This window comes from Podarcis raffonei, chromosome Z (assembly GCF_027172205.1).
Source record: "Podarcis raffonei isolate rPodRaf1 chromosome Z, rPodRaf1.pri, whole genome shotgun sequence".
Lineage (NCBI taxonomy): Eukaryota > Metazoa > Chordata > Lepidosauria > Squamata > Lacertidae > Podarcis > Podarcis raffonei.
Genome location: NC_070621.1, coordinates 31,354,321 through 31,380,125, shown reverse-complemented (window position 1 = coordinate 31,380,125; position 25,805 = coordinate 31,354,321). Strand labels below are relative to the sequence as shown.

The 25,805-nt window shown below is 43.7% G+C and overlaps 1 protein-coding gene across 6 annotated transcripts in view; it reads right to left on the bottom strand.

The window, feature by feature from the left end:
* The window catches only part of ZNF185 (zinc finger protein 185 with LIM domain), a 64,371-nt gene that overhangs the window by 23,641 nt on the left and 14,925 nt on the right, over positions 1 to 25,805 (bottom strand). For 5 of the 6 annotated variants that reach the window (XM_053373866.1, XM_053373865.1, XM_053373863.1 and 2 more), the window contains exons 2-12: positions 14,798 to 14,875; positions 14,072 to 14,207; positions 12,801 to 12,875; positions 12,309 to 12,371; positions 10,647 to 10,685; positions 9,709 to 9,777; positions 8,366 to 8,434; positions 6,422 to 6,502; positions 5,268 to 5,351; positions 3,732 to 3,815; positions 1,879 to 1,959 (exon numbers count right to left, since the gene is read on the bottom strand). In XM_053373866.1, the coding sequence (XP_053229841.1) occupies positions 1,879 to 1,959; positions 3,732 to 3,815; positions 5,268 to 5,351; positions 6,422 to 6,502; positions 8,366 to 8,434; positions 9,709 to 9,777; positions 10,647 to 10,685; positions 12,309 to 12,371; positions 12,801 to 12,875; positions 14,072 to 14,207; positions 14,798 to 14,822 (806 nt within the window). In that variant the 5' untranslated portion in view covers positions 14,823 to 14,875. The remainder of the gene's footprint in view (positions 1 to 1,878; positions 1,960 to 3,731; positions 3,816 to 5,267; positions 5,352 to 6,421; positions 6,503 to 8,365; positions 8,435 to 9,708; positions 9,778 to 10,646; positions 10,686 to 12,308; positions 12,372 to 12,800; positions 12,876 to 14,071; positions 14,208 to 14,797; positions 14,876 to 25,805) is intronic. The other variant, XM_053373864.1, reaches the window with a different exon arrangement.

Here is a 25,805-nt window from a genome sequence, read left to right as displayed (position 1 = left end):
TTTTCTTTTTTTCTTTTTTCATTTTGGAGCTGATTTTTATTTTTATTTTTGGAGAGCAGTATCACAAAATACGGGAGGTGTGCAAATTTCAAAGGATCGTTCTAGCCCCCTCTGCACTATACATTTAAAATGTATACCACTTTAAACAGTCATGGCTGTTTGGGAACTGCCTGGGAACTGTAGCTTTTAAGGGAACTGAGAATCATTAGGAAACTCCCTTCATTTAATGCATTATGTTGCTGAAATGGCTAGCAAAATATGTATATTATGCAAAATTGTGCTCTAAATTCTGTGTGTTAGGAGGAAGAGGCATGAAAATGTTATGTGAAGACATTAAAAAGCAAAGAATTAGAAAAATTAAAAACTGAGAAAAAGCACGATTGACAGATTATCTGGTTCTGCTTGTGAGCTTTGCAGAGGCATCTGAGTAGCAACTATGGGCAATGTGAAGTAGATGAACCTTTGGTTTGATCCAGCAGAGCTCTCATGATTTGGCATCATGTGCTATGTGTCCTATACCTTGCATGTCCCAGCCCTGATTTGGCTCAGTACCTGTCTTTCTAATATGGAAAGGGGATGGTTACTGAACTACAGTAACCATTATCCTTGACCATGCTGGATGGGGCTGATGGGAGTTGTATTCCAGCAACATGTGGAGTGCCACAGGTTAGCCACCCCTGCTTTAATGGAGAGCTTGGTATAAGCAGTTTAGTGAGCTTGTTTCACGCATTTCACAACAAACCCGCATGTCAAGATCCCAGACTCCAGGGAGATGTTTCTTGAGTTACAGGTATTTGTGAGTGATGGGCCTCCTTCTCCCTGGTGGTTCTACAAGGGGCAATGAGGAAACTGACAGCTAATGGGCCATCCTCTGGGGCAATTGAGTTAAGGACACACTTGCTTATTTCTTAGGCTGTTTTGGTTTTCACCACTTGCTATCTGTGTTAGAAACAGATATACAGTCATACTTCGGGTTGAAGTAGCATCAGGTTAAGCATTTTCGGGTTGCGCTCCACGGCGACCAGGAAGTAACGGAGCACGTTACTTCCGGGTTTTGCTGCTCACGCATGCACAGATGCTCAAAATGATGTCATGCGCATGCGCAGAAGTGGCGAATCGTGACCTGCAGACGCGGGTTGCGTTCGCTTCAGGATGCAAATGGGGCTCTGGAACGGATCCCGTTCGCATCCAGAGGTACCCCTGTACAACCTAGATGCCAAGTGGCTCCTTAAACCAAGGTTACAGTTGCCATATCGGAATGTGTAGTTGCCATTTTGAGGCAAGACAGCTCTAAAGTCTTATTTTTCAAATGATGGACTGGTTGTGATTGATATCAGTTAAACATTTGGTTAGTTCAGATGACAACCTTGAACTAGGTTAAGAACACTGACAACTTAAAGAAGAAAAGTCACTTTATCCAGGGACATATATATTGGCCTATTCCGACCTCTTTTTCTCAATGGTGACACAGACTATTCATAATGTAGGGATATTCTTCACAACTGTGAGCAGGGCAGTGGGGTGGGGTAAGTGAAGACAAGCGACAATCATTAAATATAACATTGTTCACTGCTCTTGGTCAGGCTGCCCAGAAAAAGCATTTAGGTTCCTGGAATTCATTCTGATTGTGCAGATAAAATATAACTGATAGAATTCTACAGGATGTGGTTTTAGTGTGTGAAAACAGTCAAGATCCCAGGATCCCCAGGCATGCACCTCCAGGTAGTGGAGACGTCAGGTACCATCCTGGCATCTAGACACCTTCACTTGGTCACAAGTGGCTGATAGCCAGGTGCAAAATGCACCTGGTGCCTGGCTAATTTTGAACATTGCTTGCTATAGTATGGAACGCTAAAGGAAAATGCAGATTACACTAACCTTGTGCTAGAAGAAGCATTCACCATCCTTGTCTCACTTCGTGGGGACCCTGAAGTGCTTATTCTTTCCCCATTGGTGCTGCTGGCAAAACAGAGAAGGCCTAGTGGTTAGTCCATGGCATTATTGTCTTCAGTACACCAAACCCTCCAAGTCTCCCTATTTTCCAGGGACATCCCTAATTTAGAGAAGCCATCCCAGTTTCTGATTTGATCCTGGAATGTCCCATTTTTCCTTATGATATCCCTATTTTCATTGGAGAAATGTTGGAGGGTATGGAGTTTTCCGACCCCTGAGCTGTCTGAAGGCAATCCTATATAGGGAAGTTTTTTTAAAAAATGCTTAAAGTTTCATTATGTTTTTATATATGTTGGAAGCTGCTCAGATGGCTGGGGCAACCCAGTAAGATGTGTGGGGTATAAATAGTAAAATTATCCTTATGGAATGGGACGTCCCTATTTTCATCGGAGAAATATTGGAGGGTATGGTAGATGCTCAAAGTAGCCAATTCTATAGTAGCCAATTGCATTTTGTCTTTGGAATGGTTCCTACCATTAATATCAGGGTGCAAATCAGGGATGGCTAATCAGCCCAAGGGCCGCATCCCTTCATGGGTAATCTTCTGGGGGCCACGTGCCATTGGTAGGCAGGGGGCCAGATGCAGAAGTGGAAAGAACAATGGATGTGACGCTTACCTTTCTACAGTACATTTCTGACATGTAAAAGGCAGAAATTACTAAACAACACATGCATCTCTCCACCTTCCTTCTGTGGAGGTTAGGAGCCTTATGACAATTCAAGGATCCATGTCAGTCAGGTAAAAGTATTCAAGGAGGGCGTGGCCTCTGAGAGGAGGTGTGGCCTACCAAGAGTTCCATGGGCTAGATTGCAACACCTTAGGGTTTCATTTAGTTTTCATGGCTTGAGGTTCCCCACCCCTGGTTTAAATAATAAAATCCAGCTCAGCAGCAGGTATTTGCAAAAATCCAAAATCGGGCAACAGTGTACAATTCAAGCTGGACATTTTCCACATTTTGCTCTAACAAATGCAGGTCTTTTGTTTCTTTCTCTGTTTCGGAAGCTGCAACAAAGACACTTGCTTCCTCAGAAAACTATGCCATCATTTCCTAAACTATTTTTTTATTGTTTAAAATACAGGCCTAGCACTGCAGCACATAAACTCTATGAAAAGGAAAGGAAAAAAGAAAGGCGGGGGAGTTGCAGGCAGGCAGGCAGGGAAGAATTGGTGAAGGGTCAGGACAGCAGGTAAGGAAGGAAGGAAGGTGGCCGCCAGATACAGATGTCCTGATTAGGGACAGGAGAGATATTTGATTAAATTCTCATTTAAATGTGAACTTGTTTAATTCACATATGCCAAAATAGTACATGAACCAAAACGCAGCCATCTTTCGAAACTTGCACTTCTCCATGCAGCTCTCCTGCTATGGAAATGTGTGCAACAATCCATATGCTAGGGTAAAGTGTCCTTAAAAATGCATATATTAGTGCAAATAACATAAGCAATGTATTATTTATGGAGAAATTGCTTTACAAAATTGTGTATATTACGCAAGATTGCATTCAAATATTTGTGCATTAGGAGAAGCTCACACTAAAATGCTGATGGATTTTCATGGTGGCTTTCTGATGTGGAAAAGGGAACTGAAGATTAGAAAACTGAAACTGAAAGAAGCCGAGATTTACAGATTTGCCCATCCCCTAGTCATGGTATAAGAGTCTAGCCATAAGGCAATATGGGCCACTATCCAGAGAGGCAATTTTCTCCCACACCAATTGGTGGGCATGCAGAGACATCTAAAGTGAGAATCACTTTCATATTGACCAAAGGGTCTTACCTCTTCCCACGGCGGCTGAACCATCCTGAAGCAGGTACTGTCTGACTTCTGGAGCGTGGGCCTGTGTCATCCTCTAGATCAATCCTATCAGGAAGACAAAAAGCCCCAAGTATAAGTTGTGTTGTCCCTCTCTTTGCACACACTTCATTTTTAGGTTGTGAGGTGTGCCACGTATTTGACAGAGCTCTCATGTTCTCCTACCATCCATCCCAATTTGGTGTGTTTGTTTTTGAAAAGCAATTTCATTGGGGACACTAAAAAAATGGAGCAAGGGAGCACAAAGGCACAATTCCACCTGGCCTTGGAGACTACTCAATTTATTATAGCATAAGTTTTTCTGGGCTGGCATCTGAGAAAGTGGAAGCTTGTGCCATATAATATATTGGATAGTCAATAAGGTGCTGTAAGACTCTTTGTTGTCCATCCTCAACTGGACCATTGAACCAGTAGAGAGACAACGAAGGGCCTTAACTCACTTCTTGGCCACAAAGGATGGTGGCTCTTGCATTGGACTTCTAAAAACACACAAGTATTAAAACCCATCAGCAGGGTGAGTTGAGGTCACCATAACTTTCAAAAGATCAACTGCTCATGTGTTTTTATTCATTGTTTTGTGAATAAAAGTGATAGGTGGCAATGCCACCACCACTTTCCTTACAAAAACACACCTCTGCCTGCTCCCTCATCCCATGCTGTTAGTACACAACCTTCAGTCACCCTTTCCTCTTCTTCTGCCCAACCCCCTCAAAGGAATCCTTGAAACCTTGTTTGTTGTTTTCCTCCCATAACTCCTGTGTAAAATCTAAAGCATGGGTGGGGGAACCTATAGCCCTCCAGTTTGTTGTGGAATACCAGCTCCTGCCAAGCCAAGCCAATGATCGGGGTGGTGGGGGTTGTACTACAATGACTACAGCTGGAGAGCCATTAATGTCACTGTTAAAAATAGTGCTATGAAGAGTAAAAGGTAAAGGGACCCCTGACCATTAGGTCCAGTCGTGGACGACTCTGGGGTTGCGGCGTTCATCTCGCTTTATTGGCTGAGGGAGCCGCCGTACAGCTTCCGGGTCATGTGGCCAGCATGACTAAGCCGCTTCTGGCAAACCAGAGCAGCGCACGGAAATGCCGTTTACCTTCCTGCTGGAGCGGTACCTATTTATCTACTTGCACTTTGACGTGCTTTTGAACTGCTAGGAGCAGTTGGCAGGAGCTGGGACCGAGCAACGGGAGCTCACCCCCTCATGGGGATTCAAACTGCCGACCTTCTGATCGGCAAGTCCTAGGCTCTGTGGTTTAACCCACAGTGCCACCTGCGTCCCACTATGAAGAGTACAACCTGGCAAAATGTGTATGTATGTGTTTGGTAGGGGTGGAGAGACTGGTCTATCTCCAATCCATGCCAATTTCAAATGAGTTAATTTGAAAAACCCAGTCATAATTCTGCTGGCGTGTTTTAGGTAGTTACACCTTCAAATGTCGCTAAGAACTGTTATTTTGTTTCTCTTGTTAATAAATCCCCTTCCCTCCGCTCAAACTCACCCATTGCTTTTCTTAGCAGCTGAAAGGACATAGGAGCGCTCCCTGCTGGCTGTTCTCCTAAGCACACTGCTCGCAGCTTCAGTCCTGTGAGGGGAAGAGAGAAAGGAAGTAGGATAGAAACAGGACATGCCAGTTTCTACATCTGTGAAGTTTAATCACAGAATATACAGAACTGTATAGACTACTCTCATTAGGTTTGGCATCTTACACATTGCCAAAAGAGACAAAATACATCACCACAACAGTAGCACTAAAGAAAGATGACACAAGCCTGTATGAAATTTGCATATACTGATTTATATTTATAGATACATATTTGGAAATAATCACTGTGGGCAAGACTGACTAGGTGACTTGTATGCTTACTCTCTCTGCTGCCTTGTTGGTGGGCAACAGCTGCTCCCTGTTGTTGGGCAACTTCAAAGCCCCTTCTCTCCCTTCTTAGGGTCCCTTACCTCTAAATCAGACTTGGACTGGACAGTCTTTCAAGCAGAGCAGCCCTCAAAAGAGAGGACTGTCCTCTGTGGCCTCATATGGCCACCTTGTACTGTTTGCTTCAGATGAAGCAGATGAAGGCTCTCTTGACTGAAAGCTCCACACAAATCAACAAATCCTTGAGCACAGAAAACTTGCTGGTTTTCTGTGCAGATGGAACTTTTCATATGAAGTAGCATTTAATCATGTGAGCCCACAACTGCAGTTGGAAGAAGTGCAGTCAGACACGCGAGAACGAGAACCTGGTCTAACAGAGCAATCCAATCTATATGAATTGTTGATAGGTTGCTGGTTCATGTGACTGAGCTGAAAGATGTTTGGAATTAGTGCAACTATCTCCCTCTCTCCTGCCACCCCCTTGGAACGCCCCTTTCATGGGTGGGGGCTATGCCTACTTAAGCTACCCTGGCATTGCAGCGGCTCAGCCTGGGTGGGAGATTTATGCCAGTGTAGCCCTGGCTCAGGAGGGGCAGCCCAAAACCCGCTGGATCCAAAGCTCCCCATTCTGGTGAGTGGCATTTGGATTGCACCGTAAATCCCCCATGCACAGCTGTACAAGAGCTCATTGTTGATGGTGCTCTCTCAGCTCCAGGGACTGAAATCTGTTGCTTTCAAACATAACCCTCAATGTGCAGTCTGCTGCAGTTGTGGTGAGGTACCTCTTTTGTTGCTCATCTGGGGAAACGGAAGGCTCCACGTCACCTGGTTCGGATAGCTCTCGTTTGATGTTATAAGGAGCCCTGGATCATGTATAAGAAAGAAGAGGTGGATTGTTATTATTTTCAGCAAACAGTCACAGGAGGAAGCTTGCTCATCAGCCTTACCTCTCTACAACAACCCCAACCACAGTGAAAGGCGGCAAAGTACACTTTGGATTCTCTGAAGCCTGCCAATACCTCCCTCTTGTGGCTGCATAAGGATGCACATGCCCCTCTGATCTTTGGGAATGGGAGGGAATGATCTGGACTGTGAGATCATAGGATGTGGGGACAGCGTGTGAGATAACCAGCCTCATATAACTGACATGCTTAAGTTTAATTAATGCATGAAAGGCCAGGCCAAGACATGGTACCTTCCTCCCCACCAGGGATGTTCTACATCAGGAACAAGGGTGGCATAAAGACCTACACTGAGATCTCCTGATCTGTGGATCCTGCCACCTTGCTTCACGGGTGGGCAGGCCTTGCTGCCTGTGCAACTTTCATGACCAATGTGTGGGAAAGCACATGAACCAGACCTTTGGAGAGTTTGTAAGTAAACCATTTGTAACTTACTGAACATGTGGTCTTCTCCTATACTGGGGAAAGAGGGGACTGTTTTGGAACTCACTTGGAAAGACATATTTTAAAGGTCTAAATGGCCTATATTTCCACCCTTTGCTTTATTGCATATTTTATGATTTTAAATCTCTGCCGGGATTTTCTCAACAAAGAGTACTTTCTATACCTACTTTTTCTCCTGAACCAATAAAGTGAAAAAAGGAGCATAGAGCTTGCGGGAAAGGCAAGGAGGGTGATTGTGGTTAGTGAGAGCTGAAGAACAACCGGAGAGAGAAGAGAAAGGAGCAAAGCAACAAAACTGAACATTGGGAAGAAGATGAAAGATGGAGAGAGAGCGACTGAAACTAAAAGGCGCTTTGTGTCACAGAGTGTCTGACTGCTGTCCAATTCTGACAGATAACTGCCATCATTGTTATGTAAAGTAACGGGAGTGGGGGGAATTTAGTTCATTTGTTGCCTTTGGCTTGGATTTTAGCTTCCATTCAGTGAATGGAGCATAGCTCCTGTTCCCAGAATTAGACCTCCCTGCCTCATCCTTCCATCTGCATCACCCTGCTCCTCCTGAAAATGTGATCCTGCGGCTTAGAAGCTCCTTGAGAATGGCATGGGACATGGGGCAGATGGGCTGCAGGTGTAGGAGGGAGATGAAAAGGATGTAGCTCAGTTGCAGAGCATCTGCTTTGCACACAGAAGGTCCCAGGTTCAATTCCTGGCACCTCCAGGTAGGCCTGAAACCTGGAGAGCTGCTACCAGTCGGTGTAGACAATACTGAGCCAGAGGAACCAATGGTATGACTCTGTATGAGACCATTTCCTATATTACTATGAGAAATCTCCCCTGACACAAAAAGAATAACAAAACAAAAAAGAATCCAAGTTTTTTCCTTCTTGTTGTTTTTATTTGTTAATTGTCAGATTGTGCTGTTTTATTGTGGAAAGTGATAATGTTCAAGCAAATATGCAGTGTTTTATCTTGTGAACTGCTCTGAGATCTTGTAATGAAGGGTGGTATATGAATCTAAATTATAATAAATGAACATTGTTCTTTTAGCAAGTTTGGGCTGGATGCATCCTTTTTATTCATGTTGCTGCGTACCTAGTTTTAAACACTGGATAAATAGTTTGATGTTTTAAAATGTGGGGCAATTCACTTTGAGGCTTTTTTTTTTTTGTAAAAATAACACACACAAAACCCAGCATCAATCAAAATGGGTCTTCTTTGCCTGTGATTGAGTTCTGTTGAGCATTACATATGATGTGCCTGCCCTGACCAAGATGGGGTTTCTTTAGAGGAGGGGAGCAAATCCCCTCTGGGTATACTCACAGTTTCTTGTACTCCTCAGTACTCATCTTGTGGCCTTGACTGAAGCGGGGCAGGCTGGCACTCTTGGCACTGAAAGCAGAACACGCCCAGAGATAATCAGTGGTTTGAACAAACAGAAGTGATATGTCTGCAGGGTTATATCCTCATAATATAACGGTGAGTGTGCAGTTTCAAAGGTCTGAGGTTTTGTATCTACGGATGTCCCAGCCTCTTAGCCACCCCACTTTTCTAAATGTCCAGCTTTCTTTCTTTTAAGTAAGCTTCTAGATTTTTACTTGATACAGGACAAAGTGTGCAGCAAGACTATCCAATTACACTTTTAGACATAGTTCAATTTAATAATTTTGGGATTATTCACACTTACCAGGGAGTAAGCCCATTGAACATTCCTGCATTGCAGGAAGTTGGACTAGATCAGTAGTTCCCAAGCTTTTTTTGGCCATGCCTCACCTAATCATCTCTAAAATCCTGGACCCGCCCCCCGGACGTATAATTCTTATTATTTTGTTGTATTTTCAATATTTTGTTGGAAGCCACCCAGAGTGGCTGTGGAAATTCAGCCAGATGGGCAGGGTATAAATAACAAAGTTATTATTATTCAAAAAGTGAACTCCTATTCACGTGGTAAAGGTAAAGGGACACCTGACCATTAGGTCCAGTCGTCACCGACTCTGAGGTTGCGGCGCTCATCTCGCTTTATTGGCTGAGGGAGCGGCGTACAGCTTCCGGGTCATGTGGCCAGCATGACTAAGCCGCTTCTGGCGAACCAGAGCAGCACACGGAAATGCCGTTTACCTTCCTGCCGGAGCGGTACCTATTTATCTACTTGCACTTTGACGTGCTTTCAAACTGCTAGGTTGGCAGGAGCAGGGACGGAGCAATGGGAGCTCACCCTGTCATAGGAATTTGAACCGCCGACCTTCTGATCGGCAAGTCATAGGCTCTGCGGTTTAACCCACAGCGCTACCCACGTCCCCTGATGTGGAGGAAGCCTAAAAGGCCATTAACTTGGTCTTACTCATTCTCGAATTGCCCCCCCCCAAAAATCAAATTGTCCTCCTGTGTGGGGCGGTGCCCCACGTTGGGAACCATGGGACTAGAAGGTCCATGGAATCCCTTCCAACTCTATGATTCTACCATTCTATCATAACTACTTCTGAATAGGCACTGTTTTTTAGACAAATGTGGGCTACCTGTATTTATATTTTGATGGTTCTGCAATGATTGCCCATCCTTAAACCGCCCCCATTATTTCTGGCAAGGGGTGTGCTTGGATCGTATGGATTTGACTTCATTGACAAAGCCATGTGTCTGTCCCAAGATCAGAGATTAATCAAACACACCTCTTTTGTGAGCCATTGGATGCTGTGTTCAAAGGAGTAGTCTTATCAATGGTCTTGGTGAAAACCCCTCTAAAAGAGAGACAGAGAGAGAAAAGATGTAAGTAACTTCCAAGATCACGCAGCACATTACAAGCTTGGTGGATGTGGGAATACTGTGGACTTTGTGCATCTTGATCTCCATGAGGACATAGTGTATCTTGATTTCAAAGTCCCCCATGATATTCTTGCAGAAAAGCTGGTAAAATGTGGGCCGGTCAAGGTTTCTGTTAGGTGGATTTGTACCAGTTTGAAACTATACCAGACCCTCCCTAGCTTTGCAAATGGGCTGGCAATTTTATTGCTGCACCGCTAGGAGGACACACTTAAGCAGGAATAACCAGTTGCAGAATTATAAGATGGGGGACACTTGGCTTGCCAGTAGTACATGTGAAAAGGATTTAGGGGTCTTAGCAGACCACAAGCTTCATATGAGTCAACAGTGTTATAGGGCAGCAAAAAAACAGCTAATGCTATTCTAGACTGCATCAACAGAAGTCTAGTGTCCTTATTAAGAGACATAATAGTACCGTTGTATTCTGCCTTGGTCAAGGGTCTGGAAAGCAAACCTTAAGAGGAATGGTTGAAGGAGTTGAGTATATTTAGCCTGGATAAGAGGAGACTGAGGAGAGATATGATAGCCATATTTAAATAGCTAAAGGACTGTCCTACAGAAGATGGAACAAGTTTGTTTTCTGCTGCTCTGAAGGGTAGGACCTATACCAATGGATTCAAGTTACAAGAAAGGAATTTCTGATTAAATATCAGGAAGAACTTTCTGACATTAAGAGCTGTTTATGAGTGGAAGGTGACTTTTTTGGAAGGTGGTGGACTCTCCTTCATTCTATGATTCTATATCAAAAGCAAAATGCTTTCCTTCTTTCTGGTCCCATCTCTCTCACCTGATGAGGTACCCAGAAGGTGATGTGGCACTGGGAGATCTAGGTAGAGAACAGAAATACATTATTGGCAAAAGCAGAAAAATATGCAGAGGCATAACACTTAAGGTTTTATCCAGACTATTGGCTTTGGAAAGATTGAACAAACAAAGACATTTCCATGGAGAAGCACTGCTGTTGTGGGAAAACTACATTTGCCCCAGTGGTCAATAAGTTGTTGGGGAAATGTGTGTTTTGTTTTTAAAAACCATTGAAAGCATCATTGTAAGAACTACATCCATCCTGTGCAATTTATTTTTTACCTGAGAAAGGAAGGAACTGCTGAGTTTGGGGCTGGGGAGGATACAGAAGGATTATTATTATTATTATTATTATTATTATTATTATTATTATTTATACCCCGCCCATCTGGTTTCCCCAGGCACTCTGGGCGGCTTCCAACAAAACACTAAAATACAATAACCTATTAAACATTAAAAGCTTCCCTAAACAGGGCTGCCTTCAGATGTCTTCTAAAGGTTTGGTAGCTATTTTTCTCTTTGACATCTGGTGGGAGGGCGTTCCACAAGGCGGGTGCCATGACCGAGAAGGCCCTCTGCCTGGTTCCCTGTAACTTGGCTTCTCGCAGTGAGGGAACCACCAGAAGGCCCTCAGCACTGGACCTCAGTGTCTGGGCAGAACAATGGGGGTGGAGATGCTCCTTCAGGTATACTGGACCGAGGCCGTTTAGGGCTTTAAAGGTCAGCACCAACACTTTGAATTGTGCTCGGAAATGTACTGGGAGCCAGTGTAGGTCTTGCAAGATCGGTGTTATATGGTCTCGGCAGCCGCTCCCAGTCACCAGTCTAGCTGCCACATTCTGGATTAGTTGTAGTTTCCGGGTCACCTTCAAATGTTGCCCCACATAGAGCGCATTGCAGTAACCCAAGAAAGATAACTAGAGCATGCACCACTCTAGTGAGACAGTCCACGGGCAGGTAGGGTCTCAGCCTGCGTACCAGATGGAGCTGATAAACAGCTGCCCTGGACACAGAATTGACCTGCGCCTGCATGGACAGCTGTGAGTCCAGAATGACTCCCAGGCTGCACACCTGGTCCTTCAGGGGCACAGTTACCCCATTCAGGACCAGGGAGTCCTCCACACCAGCCTGTCTCCTGTCCCCCCAAAACAGGATGGTAGATATTGGCTGGGGAGAAGCTGCAAATTCTTATCCAGCTCAGTTTTAATCTAAGCCAGAGAAGAATTGCAGGGTTTTCAAAGTTCCTCTCTCAAAGTAAGGCATAGCTGTCAACTTTCAGATTTGAAAATAAGGGATCAGCAGCCTCGAAAATAAGGGATTAACAGCCTCACCTGTCCTGGGGACAGTCTACGGGATATCTAACAATCTGGGATAGCAGCAGAAAGCAGCAGGAAATGGTGCTGGAATAAGGGAATGGAAGGTTGACAGCTATGTTGTAAGGTGGGATTTACAACTGCTCGATGTTCATTTCCTAGCTTGGTTCAGGGGAACTTTGATATCTAGTTTTTACACAGAATTACAGTAAACACATACACAAATTGAAATTCACAGACTACAACCTGCAATGCCAAATTTTATCTAAGGTAACCACACCCCTCTCCCCCATTAAGTGCCCTACTTTTTGCAGTAAAAGGGAGTCACTAACTTTTTGGAATAACTTTTTGGAGACTGTGGTTCTGCTTGGGAAGGTGGTTCAGCAAAGGCTAATCTGGAAGAATAGAAGAGAAATGTTACCAGATAACAAAAGACAACATCATGGCAGGATAAAACATCACAAATTCATGATGGAATTTGAGTCCTATTGCATTTGGCTAAGGGAGAGCTTACTGTCACTTGACTTTTATGTAGACCGATGTTTGCCTAGTAACCTTCGAAGGTAGCTGAGCAGTTGAGTCAACTGCCATGATAAGAAGTATATAAATTAAGAAAACTGTCATATACCATATTGAGTCAGATTCTTGACCCATCTAACCAAATATTATATTCTCAGACTGGTAACAGCTTCCCAGAATATCATGCAGAGGCATCCTCCCAGCACTGCTGCATCCCATCTCAAACCCTACAAAGCCCACACAGAATCGCCAGTGGATAGATCCCAAAGGAAGCAAGATGTGTGAAGGCGGTTCATCAAAGGCACCTGCGAGTTGGTGACAAACTCTTCGGTGAGGCAGGAGATTTCCCAGTGGTGCCCCTGGTCCTCAATGGTGAATGCCTGTTGGACGGGAGAGGGGAAAAGAGAGGCAAAAGTGAGAAATCAGTGTGGTGGAAGCAGCCCTGGTAAAAGAGGCTTTCAGGCTCTTTCAGTTATTATTATCAATATTTAAATCAATATATCAATATTGATATAATTATATCAATATTTATTCATTACACACCCTTCGCCATAAAATCTAGAGAACCAAAACACAACCATCATTTGAAATTTGCACTTGTCTGAATGTTGAGATGCTATTTTCCAAGCAGGAGAATCATAATATACAAAAATTCACCATGTTACAGGAAGTCTTCTGCAAAATGTGTACGTATATTGGTCAAAACTGCTTGTACAAAAATGTGCTTATCTGGAGAAATTTACACTAAAATGTTGAAGAATTTTCATGATTTTTTTTTTCTAATTAAAAAGATTATAAATTGTTGCAAAATTTGGAAAATGGAAAACTGAGAATATGAGAGAACAGATTCTTCCAGCCCTAGACAATTGATAGATGGGCAGTTCTGCCCACCTGGCAAAACTGACTTACAAGGATGAAGGGGTTCTGCCTTGTCAGTATATTCCCCACAGAGAATGCACTGGCAAAGCAGCACCCTTCAGGATTGAAAACTGTGTTCACCAGCTGGTGAAGTGGGGATTCAATCCTTTTGGCTGCAGGGGTCTGTTTTGACAGTGTATTCCCTGCAGGGACACCAGCTGATAGACAGGCAGATGTGATTTGGGAGAAATGGCCTTGCAGGACAACTTGTAACCTGGCTGGGCGATTGGCCCAGGGGCTGAAGGTTCCACCCTCTCCTGGGCTAGGACCAACAAAAAACCTCAGACATACACTTGCTTACATATGAGATAGCTGACAAAGAATCTAAAATCCTAGTTGTTCCCTCTTTACAGGCTGCACCTTCAGAGGAAAGTGAATAAATGGATCTTTGGTGCTCTGGATCTTCAATTGCATGCCAATGTCTCTCAGTGCTCAGGCAGACACCAGCTGCTCGTCAACTGCCTTTTTTAAAAAATACAAGGCTCTTCATATTCAATAGCACTGCACACAAAGCAAAATCTGAAGTCTGATCCCTTGTGAACTTTTCTCTGAGAAGTTGGGTGATGATTGAGATATTATCTTTTGGCAGCATTGGAAAGAGGACTGGGCAGATGGAGCAGCAATCTTGCAGGCAAGGCAGGTGAATGCCTCTACTCACAATGGGCTGTGGTTCTGCTCTTCCTCAGGGTCCGATCTCTGCTGAATCCAGCTCTTATCCCCTTTCAGTGTTGTCCGCACTTTCATCTGGGTGATGATCCTCTTTCGATCCTCATCGCTAGGTAGAATGACGCCATCTAATGAATGCACAAAGTGTTAGCTAAGTCACTTGCATAATGCAGACACTTGCCCTTCTACTGATTGGAAATGCTCTGTTGCAGGGGACAAAAAATGCAGGGGGGGGCAGTGAGAAATGTCCCTATTTTCATCTGAAGAATGTTGGAGGGTGTGCAGCTTAAAAAAGAGACACGGGTGGTGGTGTGGTTTAAACCACAGAGCCTAGGACTTGCCGATCAGAAGGTCGGCGGTTTGAATACCCGCGACAGGGTGAGTTCCTGTTGCTCGGTCCCTGCTCCTGCCAACCTAGCAGTTCAAAAGCACGTCAAAGTGCAAGTAGATAAATAGGTACCGCTCTGGCGGGAAGGTAAATGGCGTTTCCGTGTGCTGCTCTGGTTCACCAGAAGTGGCTGTCATGCTGGCCACATGACCCGGAAGCTGTACACCGGCTCCCTCGGCCAATAAAGCGAGATGAGCACCGCAACCCCAGAGTCAGTCACGACTGGACCAGCATACCTTTACTATGCAGCTTAAAAGTAGAGCCCTGCAGAATGAGCTGCAAACTTCGAAACCCTTGGGAATGAGTAAGAATTGCTCAGCAGTTCATTACCTTTCACAACGCCGAGGGACAGCATGGTTTGTGTTTCCTCCTTCCTCAATATTCAGAGTTTTGTGCTAGCAGGTATAACTGGGAAGGGAAGAATGAAATCCAGGTTATTAATGAGACTGAACAAGTGGAAGTACTACATGCATTGCTGAACTTTCTACAAAATGGACTCTATTTTTTATGATTCTTCCAACAGTTGCATTACTTACTGCAGGGGTGAGGAACATTTTTTCAGCCAGAGGGCCACATTCCATCCTGGAAAACATTCCAGGGGCCACTCGCTGCTGGTGGACAGGGCCAGATGCATAAGGGGGTGAGGCAATGAATGCAAATGTTATCTTTGCATGTGAGCTCATGTGAGCTTTTTGTAAACAGACTTAAATTTTAAAACACGTGGGCACCTTTAGGCTTTTCGTGTAGTCCAACATCCTGAGGGATCCAACCCCCCACCCAATAAATGTTGTTTTGTAAATCCAAATGTTGTTTTGTAAATCCAAATGTTGTTTTGTAAATCCACCTTGAATTTACAGAAATATGGGCACAGAGAAAAAGAACTTGGAGCTCTTGTGTTTAAAGAAATGATTAGCCCTAATGGTTAAAGAAACCTCAATGTCCAGTGGCCCCTTCCTGATTGTTGTTATCTTGCAAGTGGAGTCCAGTTGCATACCAGCAAGTTCTGGTTGCACAATGAATGTGGTTTTGGTCCTTATGTTCAGTAAACCTGCTTCAAAATAAGTAAACAGGCCATTTAGAAGCAACCAATGACAATGTTTCACTGGATACCAGTTGTTGGAGAACAATGGCTGGAGAAGCAATTTTATTCCTAGCCTGCTTAAGGGGTTGGGTGATATACAGCTCTGTAACAGAGTACTGTACAGACTTTGCACGAAGAATTTCTCAACTTCAGTCCCTGGCATCACTAGTTAAAAGGCTCACATAGGTAGCAAAGACCCTAGAGAACTACAACCAATCACAGTAGATAATACTGAGCTAGACAGATGAACAGATAGGCCCATTTGCTATCAGGCAGCTTCTTGTGTTACAGTCTTTTCAGAAGTACCTCTTTGGCCACTGTAGGGAAACAGGATGCTGAACTAGATGAATGTTTCTTCTTAAGCATTCTTATCTCAAGGTACAAGACAGGAAACATATAAATGTCAGGAAATGTACCATAAACTAAGGAAGTTGTTGCTTGGGTTCTACAGAAATCAATTACATCAACATTGCAGTACAAAAAAACAACAATGTATGAGAAATAAAAGAAGCAATAAAAATGCAATTAACAACAAATCCACGTTGTAGACCACCCTGAATGAACACATCCACTGGCAGTCGACATATGGAAACCACTGTCTCAATTGATTGCAGTGTGTGTGTGTGTGTGTGTGTGTGTGTGTGTGTGTTCCTAAGGTTTATGAGCTGTCAGCATTATTCTACAATATCGAGTTCTACTGCTGGCTGTGCAGGTCTCTTGTCTTGATAGATCAACAGTTTGTAGAGCTGCCTAGAAGAGTGTCTCTAAGGAGAGAGAATATCTAGGTGGGTTGCTGAGATCAGCATGCGTTCTCCCTGCAGCTGAGCTGCTTGTATTCCAAAATGCAGAGTGGGGGGAGTCCTCTGGGCTCCTGATTCAGCAGCTTGGGGGGGGGGGAGGATTTGGCAAGTGTGTTCCAGTATTCCACTCAAAAACCTTAATAGAAGCGGAGAGAGGAAGCAATGGTTTATAATGTGTGGTGTCTGTGATATGACTTTAGCGATGAGCTAAAGCTTATCCTGATTGCAGAGAGAGAAATTAAGAATCACAAATAGGCAGGTCAGGGAAGGAAGAGGGAGGAGAAGACAGCTGTAGGGAACTGCTTTGGAAATGTTCAGCGTTCCTCATATAACAAGCAGGATGGGGAGTCTGTGATCTTCCATGTTTTATTCAACCGCTAACTCTGTTTGCCAGTGTCGGTGAGGAGGAGGGTGCCTACTCAAGGAGGAAGGGAGCCCTGAAGGCAAAACATACGGCCAGCACAACCCTTGACATTTTGAACTCAGACATTCTAAGGGGATGTAGATTCAGTGACATCCTGGACACAGCTGTGGGAAGTAGGAGAAAGGAGGAAGAGGAGAGGTTTGATCATCATAGTGTTGACCAGTTACAAGTTGGACGCACAAGACCTTGTTACCCTGGAGTGCTCTTGTTCAGGACTCCAGCCAGCCAGCCATACCCTTCCAAAGATACTCTACTAGCTTCTAGCTCCAACCCTCTGCCCCACACACAACAGTCATTCAGCATTCCATGCCTACTGAGCACACTGTTTTTGGCCCTAGGCTGTTTTCTCGCACTTTTGCAAACCTTGGCTGCCACCCAAACCTGTTGTTACCACCCTTTTTTATGTACGTAAGGATCCGCCCTCAGAGAATGAGTTCACTGTTAGTCTATAAGATGGAAGGGACAGTGAGCCACTCCCGTTGCTTTAGGATGAAGTAAGCACTGCTACTTCCGCCCCCTGCCTAGCCACCGCTTGGCATCCCGGTCCTGTCATGCATATTTGTGCACTAGTTTGTTTCCTTATCACAATGCAATCCTAAACAGTAAATGTGTCAGCCCAGCTGTCAAGAACTGGTGTCAACAGCACTAAAAGCAGGAAATAAAACTTATTTCCCCAGTACTAGAAACTTGCCTTGATTCCAAGGTGTTTGTTTTAGCCAGGGCACCAGGTTTGGATCCCCACCCAGATCCCTCAAATATGCTAGTTTCCATAACAGCAAAGAACTGAAGTATCAGAGGTACTGAGACTACAGGCACACTCTCCAACATGTCACGGATGAGAAGAGAGAAATGCATGTTGACACCCCAGCAACCATCATACCAAGGATGATTGAAAGCTACATTCATGCACTGGGGTTCATCCCCAAACTGCTGGAGAAGTTGGAGCACTCTGTAGAGAATATTCTATGAAATGTACTACAAAGCCCACTCATGCAAAGCAAATTCTGTCACCAGCCAGTGCCATTTTTCTAGAAAAATAGGTGCTGCAGCTCACCATGAACTTCTCCCTTGTTCTCTTAGAATGGCAAAGGCATCCACCTGAGATGTGCTAGAACTGAGTTCTGGTGAGTTCTGGCTGAAATAAAAGCCCTGCCACCAACAAATGGGGTGTCTATGCAAATATCAGGGACGCGGGTGGCGCTGTGGGTTAAACCACACAGCCTAGGGCTTGCCGATCAGAAGGTCGGAGGTTCGAATCCCCGCGACGGGGTGAGCTCCCGTTGCTCGGTCCCTGCTCCTGCCAACCTAGCAGTTCGAAAGCACGTCAAAGTGCAAGTAGATAAATAGGTACTGCTCTGGTGGGAAGGTAAATAGTGTTTCCGTGTGCTGCTCTGTTTCACCAGAAGCAGTTTAGTCATGGTGGCCACATGACCCAGAAGCTGTCTGTGGACAAACGCCGGCTCCCTCAGCCAGTAAAGCGAGATGAGCACTGCAACCCCAGAGTTGTCTGCGACTGGACCTAACGATCAGTGGTCCCTTTACCTTTACCTATGCAAATATCTGGCTCATCTTGACTTTATAGAACCTCAGTAATGATGGAACCCACAGGTGGCGAAAACTTTTATTTTTACATATATTTTGTTATTTGTAAAGGGAATATTTGTATGAGCTAATGCTTTATTATATATTTATATACTCTTGTCCCCCCCCCCCCAGGCTGTGATGCTTTATGGTCTACATTTTTTGATCCTTTGTTTTCTTTCTTTATACCTGCACATTTTTTTTTTGGTTAACAAATCAATAACATTTAAAAAATTTTAAAATGCAGTGACAAAGCAGGAAGGGGGGAGTGTCAATCTACAAAGAGATCTGTAAGGTTTGCATGAAACATGGACCACTTATAAATGCCATCTCCAACTCCTTGAAAGATTCCATCAATGGTGTCTCCGAAAAAATTTACACATCACTTGGGAAGACAGGCAAACTAATATCGGTGTACTGGAAGAAGCAAAGATCACCAGTGTTGAAGCAATGATTCCTCAACATCAACTTCATTGGACTGGTCAAGTTGTGTGGATGCCTGATGATCGTCTTCCAAAGCAACTACTCTATTCTGAACTTAAAAATGGAAAGCGCAATGCTGGTGTCCACAGGCTCCCTACCCCTAAACTGGAAGGCTGTCCTCTGCAAAGCGGGGCATCCTACCTGAGCTGCTATGTTATAAAACCACTAAGAGGCCACACAACTTTCATCCTGTCCTGTCTCTCAGACAGACCCACACTAAAGCAGCCGTCTAATTTTTCAGAGACTTGACAATGTATGTACTAGCTACGCCAAGGCTCTCTCATCAACAGGTCTAGACTGCCTCTTTTTCTCAATTAAACTTGGAATAGCTCATCCCAGACACTCAGGTTGCACTGGAATTTCTGGCTTTGCAGATTCATGCAGAACTAGGCAGGTTGGAAGCACTTGCCAGGTATGGCTTTGGGGAACAACAAACAGCCCTTGCCGGTGCTCATTCCCCTCCCCAAACCATGAATCATGAAATAGTAGCAAGCCCTGCCCTTTCTTGACAGTTTCCTCCCAGCATGTTACAGGTACAAGCACTCTTTACAGGAATCTTTCCTGTTCCACCCCAGAGACACTTAGCATTCTATGTCCACTGAACATAGGTATGGTACATTGGGATTTGTTTAGCTGTTGCCCCTTTAGGATTTCCCCCATCCACTGAAGTTTTATCATACTTCTGCTCCTCCTTCTTCTTCTTTGGTGATCACTCGTAGCCAAGTAAGATTGTCTTCCATAAACTAGAACTCCCCCCATCATCCCTTACCACTGGTTGTGCTGGCTATGGCCAATGGAAGTTGGAGTCCAACATCTGGAAGGCTACAGGTTCCCCATCCCAATTCTAGTTGAAGGAGTCCTATTTCTGAAAGGCTGTGCAGTTTAAGCCTAGTTTAACAATACCCATAAGAAGGGAGAACAGTTTTCTTGAATATGCCCCATCAACAGTGGCCTGGTCACAGGCTTTCCTGTTCAAGTGAACTGCATTGTACTGTTCTTTAAATTACAATAACAGGATTGTATCCAACTAACTTTTTACTCAGAATGCACTCAGTGAAATTATTGGAATTAAGTCATGTCCTTTAATTTCAAGGGGTCTACTCTATGACTAACATTGGATACAGCTCAATGGGCCAGATTCAAGTAAACCAGTGTGCAAGGGCTCCCACTAGCATAATGGGGTTTCCTCTTTTCCACTCTGTGCCCCCAATCCGCCCACAAATTGGCTCTGGAGGGGGTCAGGAGAACACCCAGAACAGTGTGCAGGGGGAGAAAGAGGCAGAAATGTTTATACTGACAGAACGATCAGAAGAGCATGATATTGAATCTCTCCCATTTATAATTGTGCATCTATAGTAATAAATTAACATATGCAATTCTTACCCACTCTCTTTTTTGGCTATGTGCTTCCTGCTTTTTAGCAATGTGTACACCCAGTTCCCAGTGCTGGTGAGTCATCTGGAGCAAGAGACACCCCTGAAGACCTGCAGTTAGTATTGTTGTGAGTATGGGGGCTTAGTCTGCATGGGGTTAAAATCTAATGGATTGAATTAGCCAGGCAAGGACTATCATTACCACCTAAGTAGCGTTAGCATAACAAAGACAGCTGCTCTGTGCCATAGGGCAAATGAGTGGGCTGGCAGTGAAAAAGACAATAGCTGGAGTTAGTGTGTGTGAACTGGGCAGGCAGAAGCCACAGAGTGAGCGCCATGGTTGATTTCTGCAACTCACTGCTGTCAGCTGAAGACAATCATCCATGCCCTGGGCCCCCCAAGCTCTCTCAATGCCAATCAAAACTAATAATTGAATAGAAAGAGAACCTACCCACATGAGGCTGATACAAAAACCTTGCACATACACTACAGTGGTACCTTGGTTTAAGAACAGCTTACTGGTAGTTGGTAAACAACTTGGATTAAGAACGCTGCAAACCCGGAAGTAGGTGTTTTGGTTTGTGAACTTTGCCTTGGAAGCAGGATATATTGAGTGTGTTCCATTTGTAAAGTGAGTCCTTGGTTTCTATGGGAAATCATGCCTTGGTTTAAGAACGCTTTGGTTTAAGTACGGACTTCCGGAACAGATTATGTTCGTAAACCAAGGTACCACTGTATTATAAAAGAAAGAAAGTTTACTACCCCCTCTCTCCCCTCCTCTCTTCTCCCCCAATTTTATACTGTATACAACATTAATGTCTCACATCAAATATAACTGACCTGTAGAAAGGGCTTTATGATCTGAAAACAGAGATGATGTGTGTACTTTTGTAACCCAAGAAAAACCTTTTATAAAAACCTTTTAAAAAATAATAATGGGTGGCTATGGAAGAAGCAAGAATTTCCGATGGGTTAATGCTGTGAGCCCCTCCATTGTATGTTCAGGTTGTATATATGGGTAAATAAATCATATATCCTAGCACACCATAGTCTCCGCAGTCCCGCATTCTAAGTAAACCAAACACTGGGCCTGGAATCCCTGGAATCAGAGTTCAGGGTTGCGTGTGACGTTATTCTTATAAGTGTGACCTACAACAAATTGTTGCAGCATGGATTGTTCCCCATTGAGGATTCCAGATGCTCCACCTAATTTTCAGGTTCCCCCCTTGATCCCCATCAGCATTCCATTTTTGAAGTCCAGTGTCAGCTCTGGCCTTCTCATTTTGCAGCACCCTGCTAGAGAGTGGGCTTTGAGCTCTGTGAAGCTCAAAGTTTCTAAGGGTAGGAGGTTATCTCTGGAGTTCTGACACAGGGGGCAATGAGTGGATCTGTTCTTCGTAAGAGTGTCAAGCTGTCTTCTTCAACCTTTGCTGAACTTGAATATTTGTAAGTGAACTCAAGCATCATAGAAATGTCATAAATCTCCAATGTTCTCTCCTCCAAAAACTCATCAATCCCAAGTAGCCAATCCACCTTCAGACATAAGTTGACATATAACCTTGCTGGCTTTATTTGTATATCATTGATATTTGTTGTATATTGTTTTTACGTGCATCACCTTGGAATTGTATTACTATTATTAAGCAGTTTATAGATACTTATAAACACAACAAATAAAAATGTAACTTCTGGATATGCTGAGGAAGAAGCTGAACCAAGGCAACGATGCTAGCTACTCACACAAATAAAATTTTAACAAGGCATCCCTGAAACCCAAAAATAAAGACAGAAGGTTGTTTTCAATGTTGCTCGTACTCAAAGTAGCCCCATTGAAATCAATAGGAATAACTAGCTGAGGTGCATTAATTTCAGTGAGCTAAGCTGGATACAACCCTGAGTAGTTTACCAAAGGTAAAAAAGTAAAGGACCCCTGGATGGTTAAGTCCAGTCAAAGGCGACTATGGGGTGCGGCGCTCATCTCACGTGGAGTCAGAAGCTGCCTTATGCTGAATTAATCCATTAGCTGACTGGCAGTTCAGTATAGCCTCTACACTGACTCTCCAGGGACTCAGGCAGGGGTCTTTCCCTGTGCTACCTAGAGATGTTGTGGACTGAGCCTCCAACATCTCTCAGATGAAAATAGGAACAATCTATTCTACATCAGGAAGCTTCTCCCACATTCGATCTCACCGCACATGTAGATGTCATATACCTATATATATCTGTCACCTTGAGCCAATTACAACCTCTCTGCCTCACCTGTCTCACGGGATTGTTGTCAAGAAAAAATGTGAGAGGGAAGGGATTGTATAGAACACGTTCCATGGATAAATGGAATGAAATAAAATTTTAGCTACATGCTGCCTTGAGTCCCTCTCAGGGAAGAAGGAGGAGGAGGAGGAGGAGGAGGAGGAGGAGGAGGAGGAGGGATGTACCAGAAAGTAAAAAGGTAAAGGGACCCCTGACCATTAGGTCTAGTCGTGGCCGACTCTGGGGTTGCGGTGCTCATCTCGCTCTATAGGCCGAGGGAGCCTTGATCGGCAATTCCTAGGCTCTGTGGTTTAACCCACTGCACCACCTGCATCCATACCAAAGAGTAAATCCTATTAAACTCAGTGGGACTTAGTTCTGAGTAAAAATCCTTAGGATCGCGATGTTAACACTGCACAGTCTTTGCCCAGTTACCTGGGAATAAGCTCCACTGAATATAGTGAGACTTAGCTTCTGAGCAGACAGTATAAGGCTCCATTTACAATAAATGGCAATATAACAATATGAATCTGCATCTTCAGAAACTGGCTTCTGAAGAATTTCACCTCCACCAAGCATCGTCCCTAAGTTGTGGCTTGTTGGTACCACTAGCACGCCTACAGAATGCATGTATGTTTCCTTAAAAATGACTGGAGCCTTGCAATTAAAGAATTGAACGTGGAATGGCTACATTTTCCTTCAAAATTATAGGAAGGGCTTTGCATGCCAGCTTCATTGTTTTCTTCATTTGATGCAGGTATTTTCAGTATAAACAGGACTCTGTTTTTGCACCTATACACAAACACACACAAACAGAGAGAAAGAGAGAGAGAACAACAGCTCCTATTTCCAAAAAGAACAGGAGCGGGGGGGGGGGGTCTGATCTTTCCACCACTTTTAATCAAGACGAGGAGAGGAGGAAAAAGGAAATCCGCAACACTCCAGGATCAAATCAGAAACTGGGATGGCTTCTGTAATTCCAGGACTGTCCTTGGAAAATCAGGACACTTGGAGAGTATGAAATAGGGGTGGTTGGATCAGGTATAGTAAGACCAAGAGGGTGGCATAGCTTCCCCTTGGACAAAGACCATAAACCCAGTGCGTTTTATCTAGGGGGACGCAGGGGGATGCATACCCCTAAATATTTTTTGACTCTAAGTTTGGCCTCGTTGAGGGACAGTATTTCAATATGAGTAGGAAAATGAGAGTACCCCTAAACATATTTTTTCTTTAGAAAAAAAGCACTGCATAAACCTATTCTGCTAGCCCATGGAACAATCTTATATATCATCTTATATATCACGGCTGGGAAATCTTTTTCAGTCTGAGAGCCACATTCACTTCTGAGCAATCTTCCAAGTGCCATTTGCCAGTGGAGGGAATAGTGAGTGCTCAGCAGAGTAGGCTAGTTTTTACTTACTTACATGCACATATCCCGATCCTCCTGGCATTATCTGAACTCAGTGGCATTATCCAAGCAAATATATTTGGGCTACAAAGCAGAGCTGTTGAGGGGCTGCAGCCTGGGGCCAGACAGAGATGCTTGTAGGGCCACACACTCATAAATTTATTTTATTACTTTATTTATTTATGAGATTCCTATTCCACCTTTCTTCTAAGGAGATCAAGGTGGCATACATTCTTCCTCTTCCCTCATTCTATCCTTTGCAAGGTAGGTTTGGTTGAGAGTAATTGTCTGGCTCAAGGTCACCCAGCTTCAGGGCTGAGTGGGGATTTGAACCCTAGTCTCCCAGGACTTAAGGGACGCGGGTGGCGGTGTGGGTTAAACCATAGAGCCAAGGACTCAGAAGATCGGCAGTTCGAATCCCCACAACGGGGTGAGCTCCCGTTGCTCGGTCCCTGCTCCTGCCAACCTAGCAGTTCGAAAGCACGTCAAAAGTGCAAGTAGATTAATAGGTATGGCTCCGGCGGGAAGGTAGACGGCGTTTCCGTGCGCTGCTCTGGTTCACCAGAAGCGGCATAATCATGCTGGCCATATGACCTGGAAGCTGTACGCTGGCTCCCTCGGCCAATAAAGCGAGATGAGCGCTGCAATGCCAGAGTCAGTCACGACTGGACCTAATGGTCAGGGGTCCCTTTACCTTACCTACCTCCCAGGACTTAGTCTGACACACTAACCACTAGACCACATCAGATCTCTCAGTGAGTGCAGCGGGGTAGTCTGCTGTCAGTAAAATGTAGGCATCTAGATATATAGTGACTGCCTAATCAATTTATATGGGCGTATTAAAAAAAAACCTACAAACCCAAGTGATAGAGATGTCAGCCTCTCTAATTATAGATTTTAATCTCAGGGTGTGCCTTTCCACTTTAGGGAGCCAGGACAGACCGTAATGGATGTTAGGGTGTGTCATTATAGGGGTGAAACTTGATTTTTGCAAATTTATTCAGTGGGAGGTCTTGAAAATATGTTTTTGGATGTGAGGAATTCAAATCTGCTATTATTTTTATGGCTGGGCAACATTTAGGTTCGTAAGCCTGTTTTCAGAAAAGCAAATAATTTAAATGTTACCTTCTGAAAATGACAGGTAATGCCAAATGATGACGACGATGATATAACTGCAAGTACTTAGCAATCATTTAATATTTTTAATTATTTCTGTGCAATTTTACACACATTTTGCTTATCAAGCACAACTTAATTATATTAATTTAATCAAAATACCTTTAGATATTTAAAACGGAAACAATTTGAACAAGCTAACAAGCCAGGGAAACTATTAGCTTGGCAAATAAAGAAGAAGAAAAAACAAAACTGTATTAATAGACTAAATGTAGCAGGTAGAGTTGTGGAAAATCCGAAAAGAAATAAGAGATCAGTTTGTGAGTTTTTATACAGAACAATATTGAGCCAAACCAAGTAATTTAGATGAAATGGGTAAATATTTACAAGACAACAAACTACCTATGATACCAAAAAATAAAATGACATTTCTGAATGTACCTGTCACAATGATGGAATTACAGCAAGCAATTTTACAGCAAAATTAGGGAAGACACCGGGACCTGAAGGACAGCAATATATTACAAAGTAAATTACAAGAATACCTAATACAACCTTTAAAATATATTAGGAATATAACTTTGAATACAGGAGAGTTACCAGATTCTTGGAAGAGTGCATACATAACTTTATTTCATAAGCAAGATAGTATCTCTATCTGTATCTCTATCAACCTATTTTGTTGTTGAATAACAATTATAAACTGTTATAAATTATTAACTGTTTGGAGACATATTAGCTAATAGGTTGAAAACTGTATTAAAAGAGGTAATCCATGAAGATCAGGCCAGATTTTGTCAGAAAGACAAATGAAAGATAATA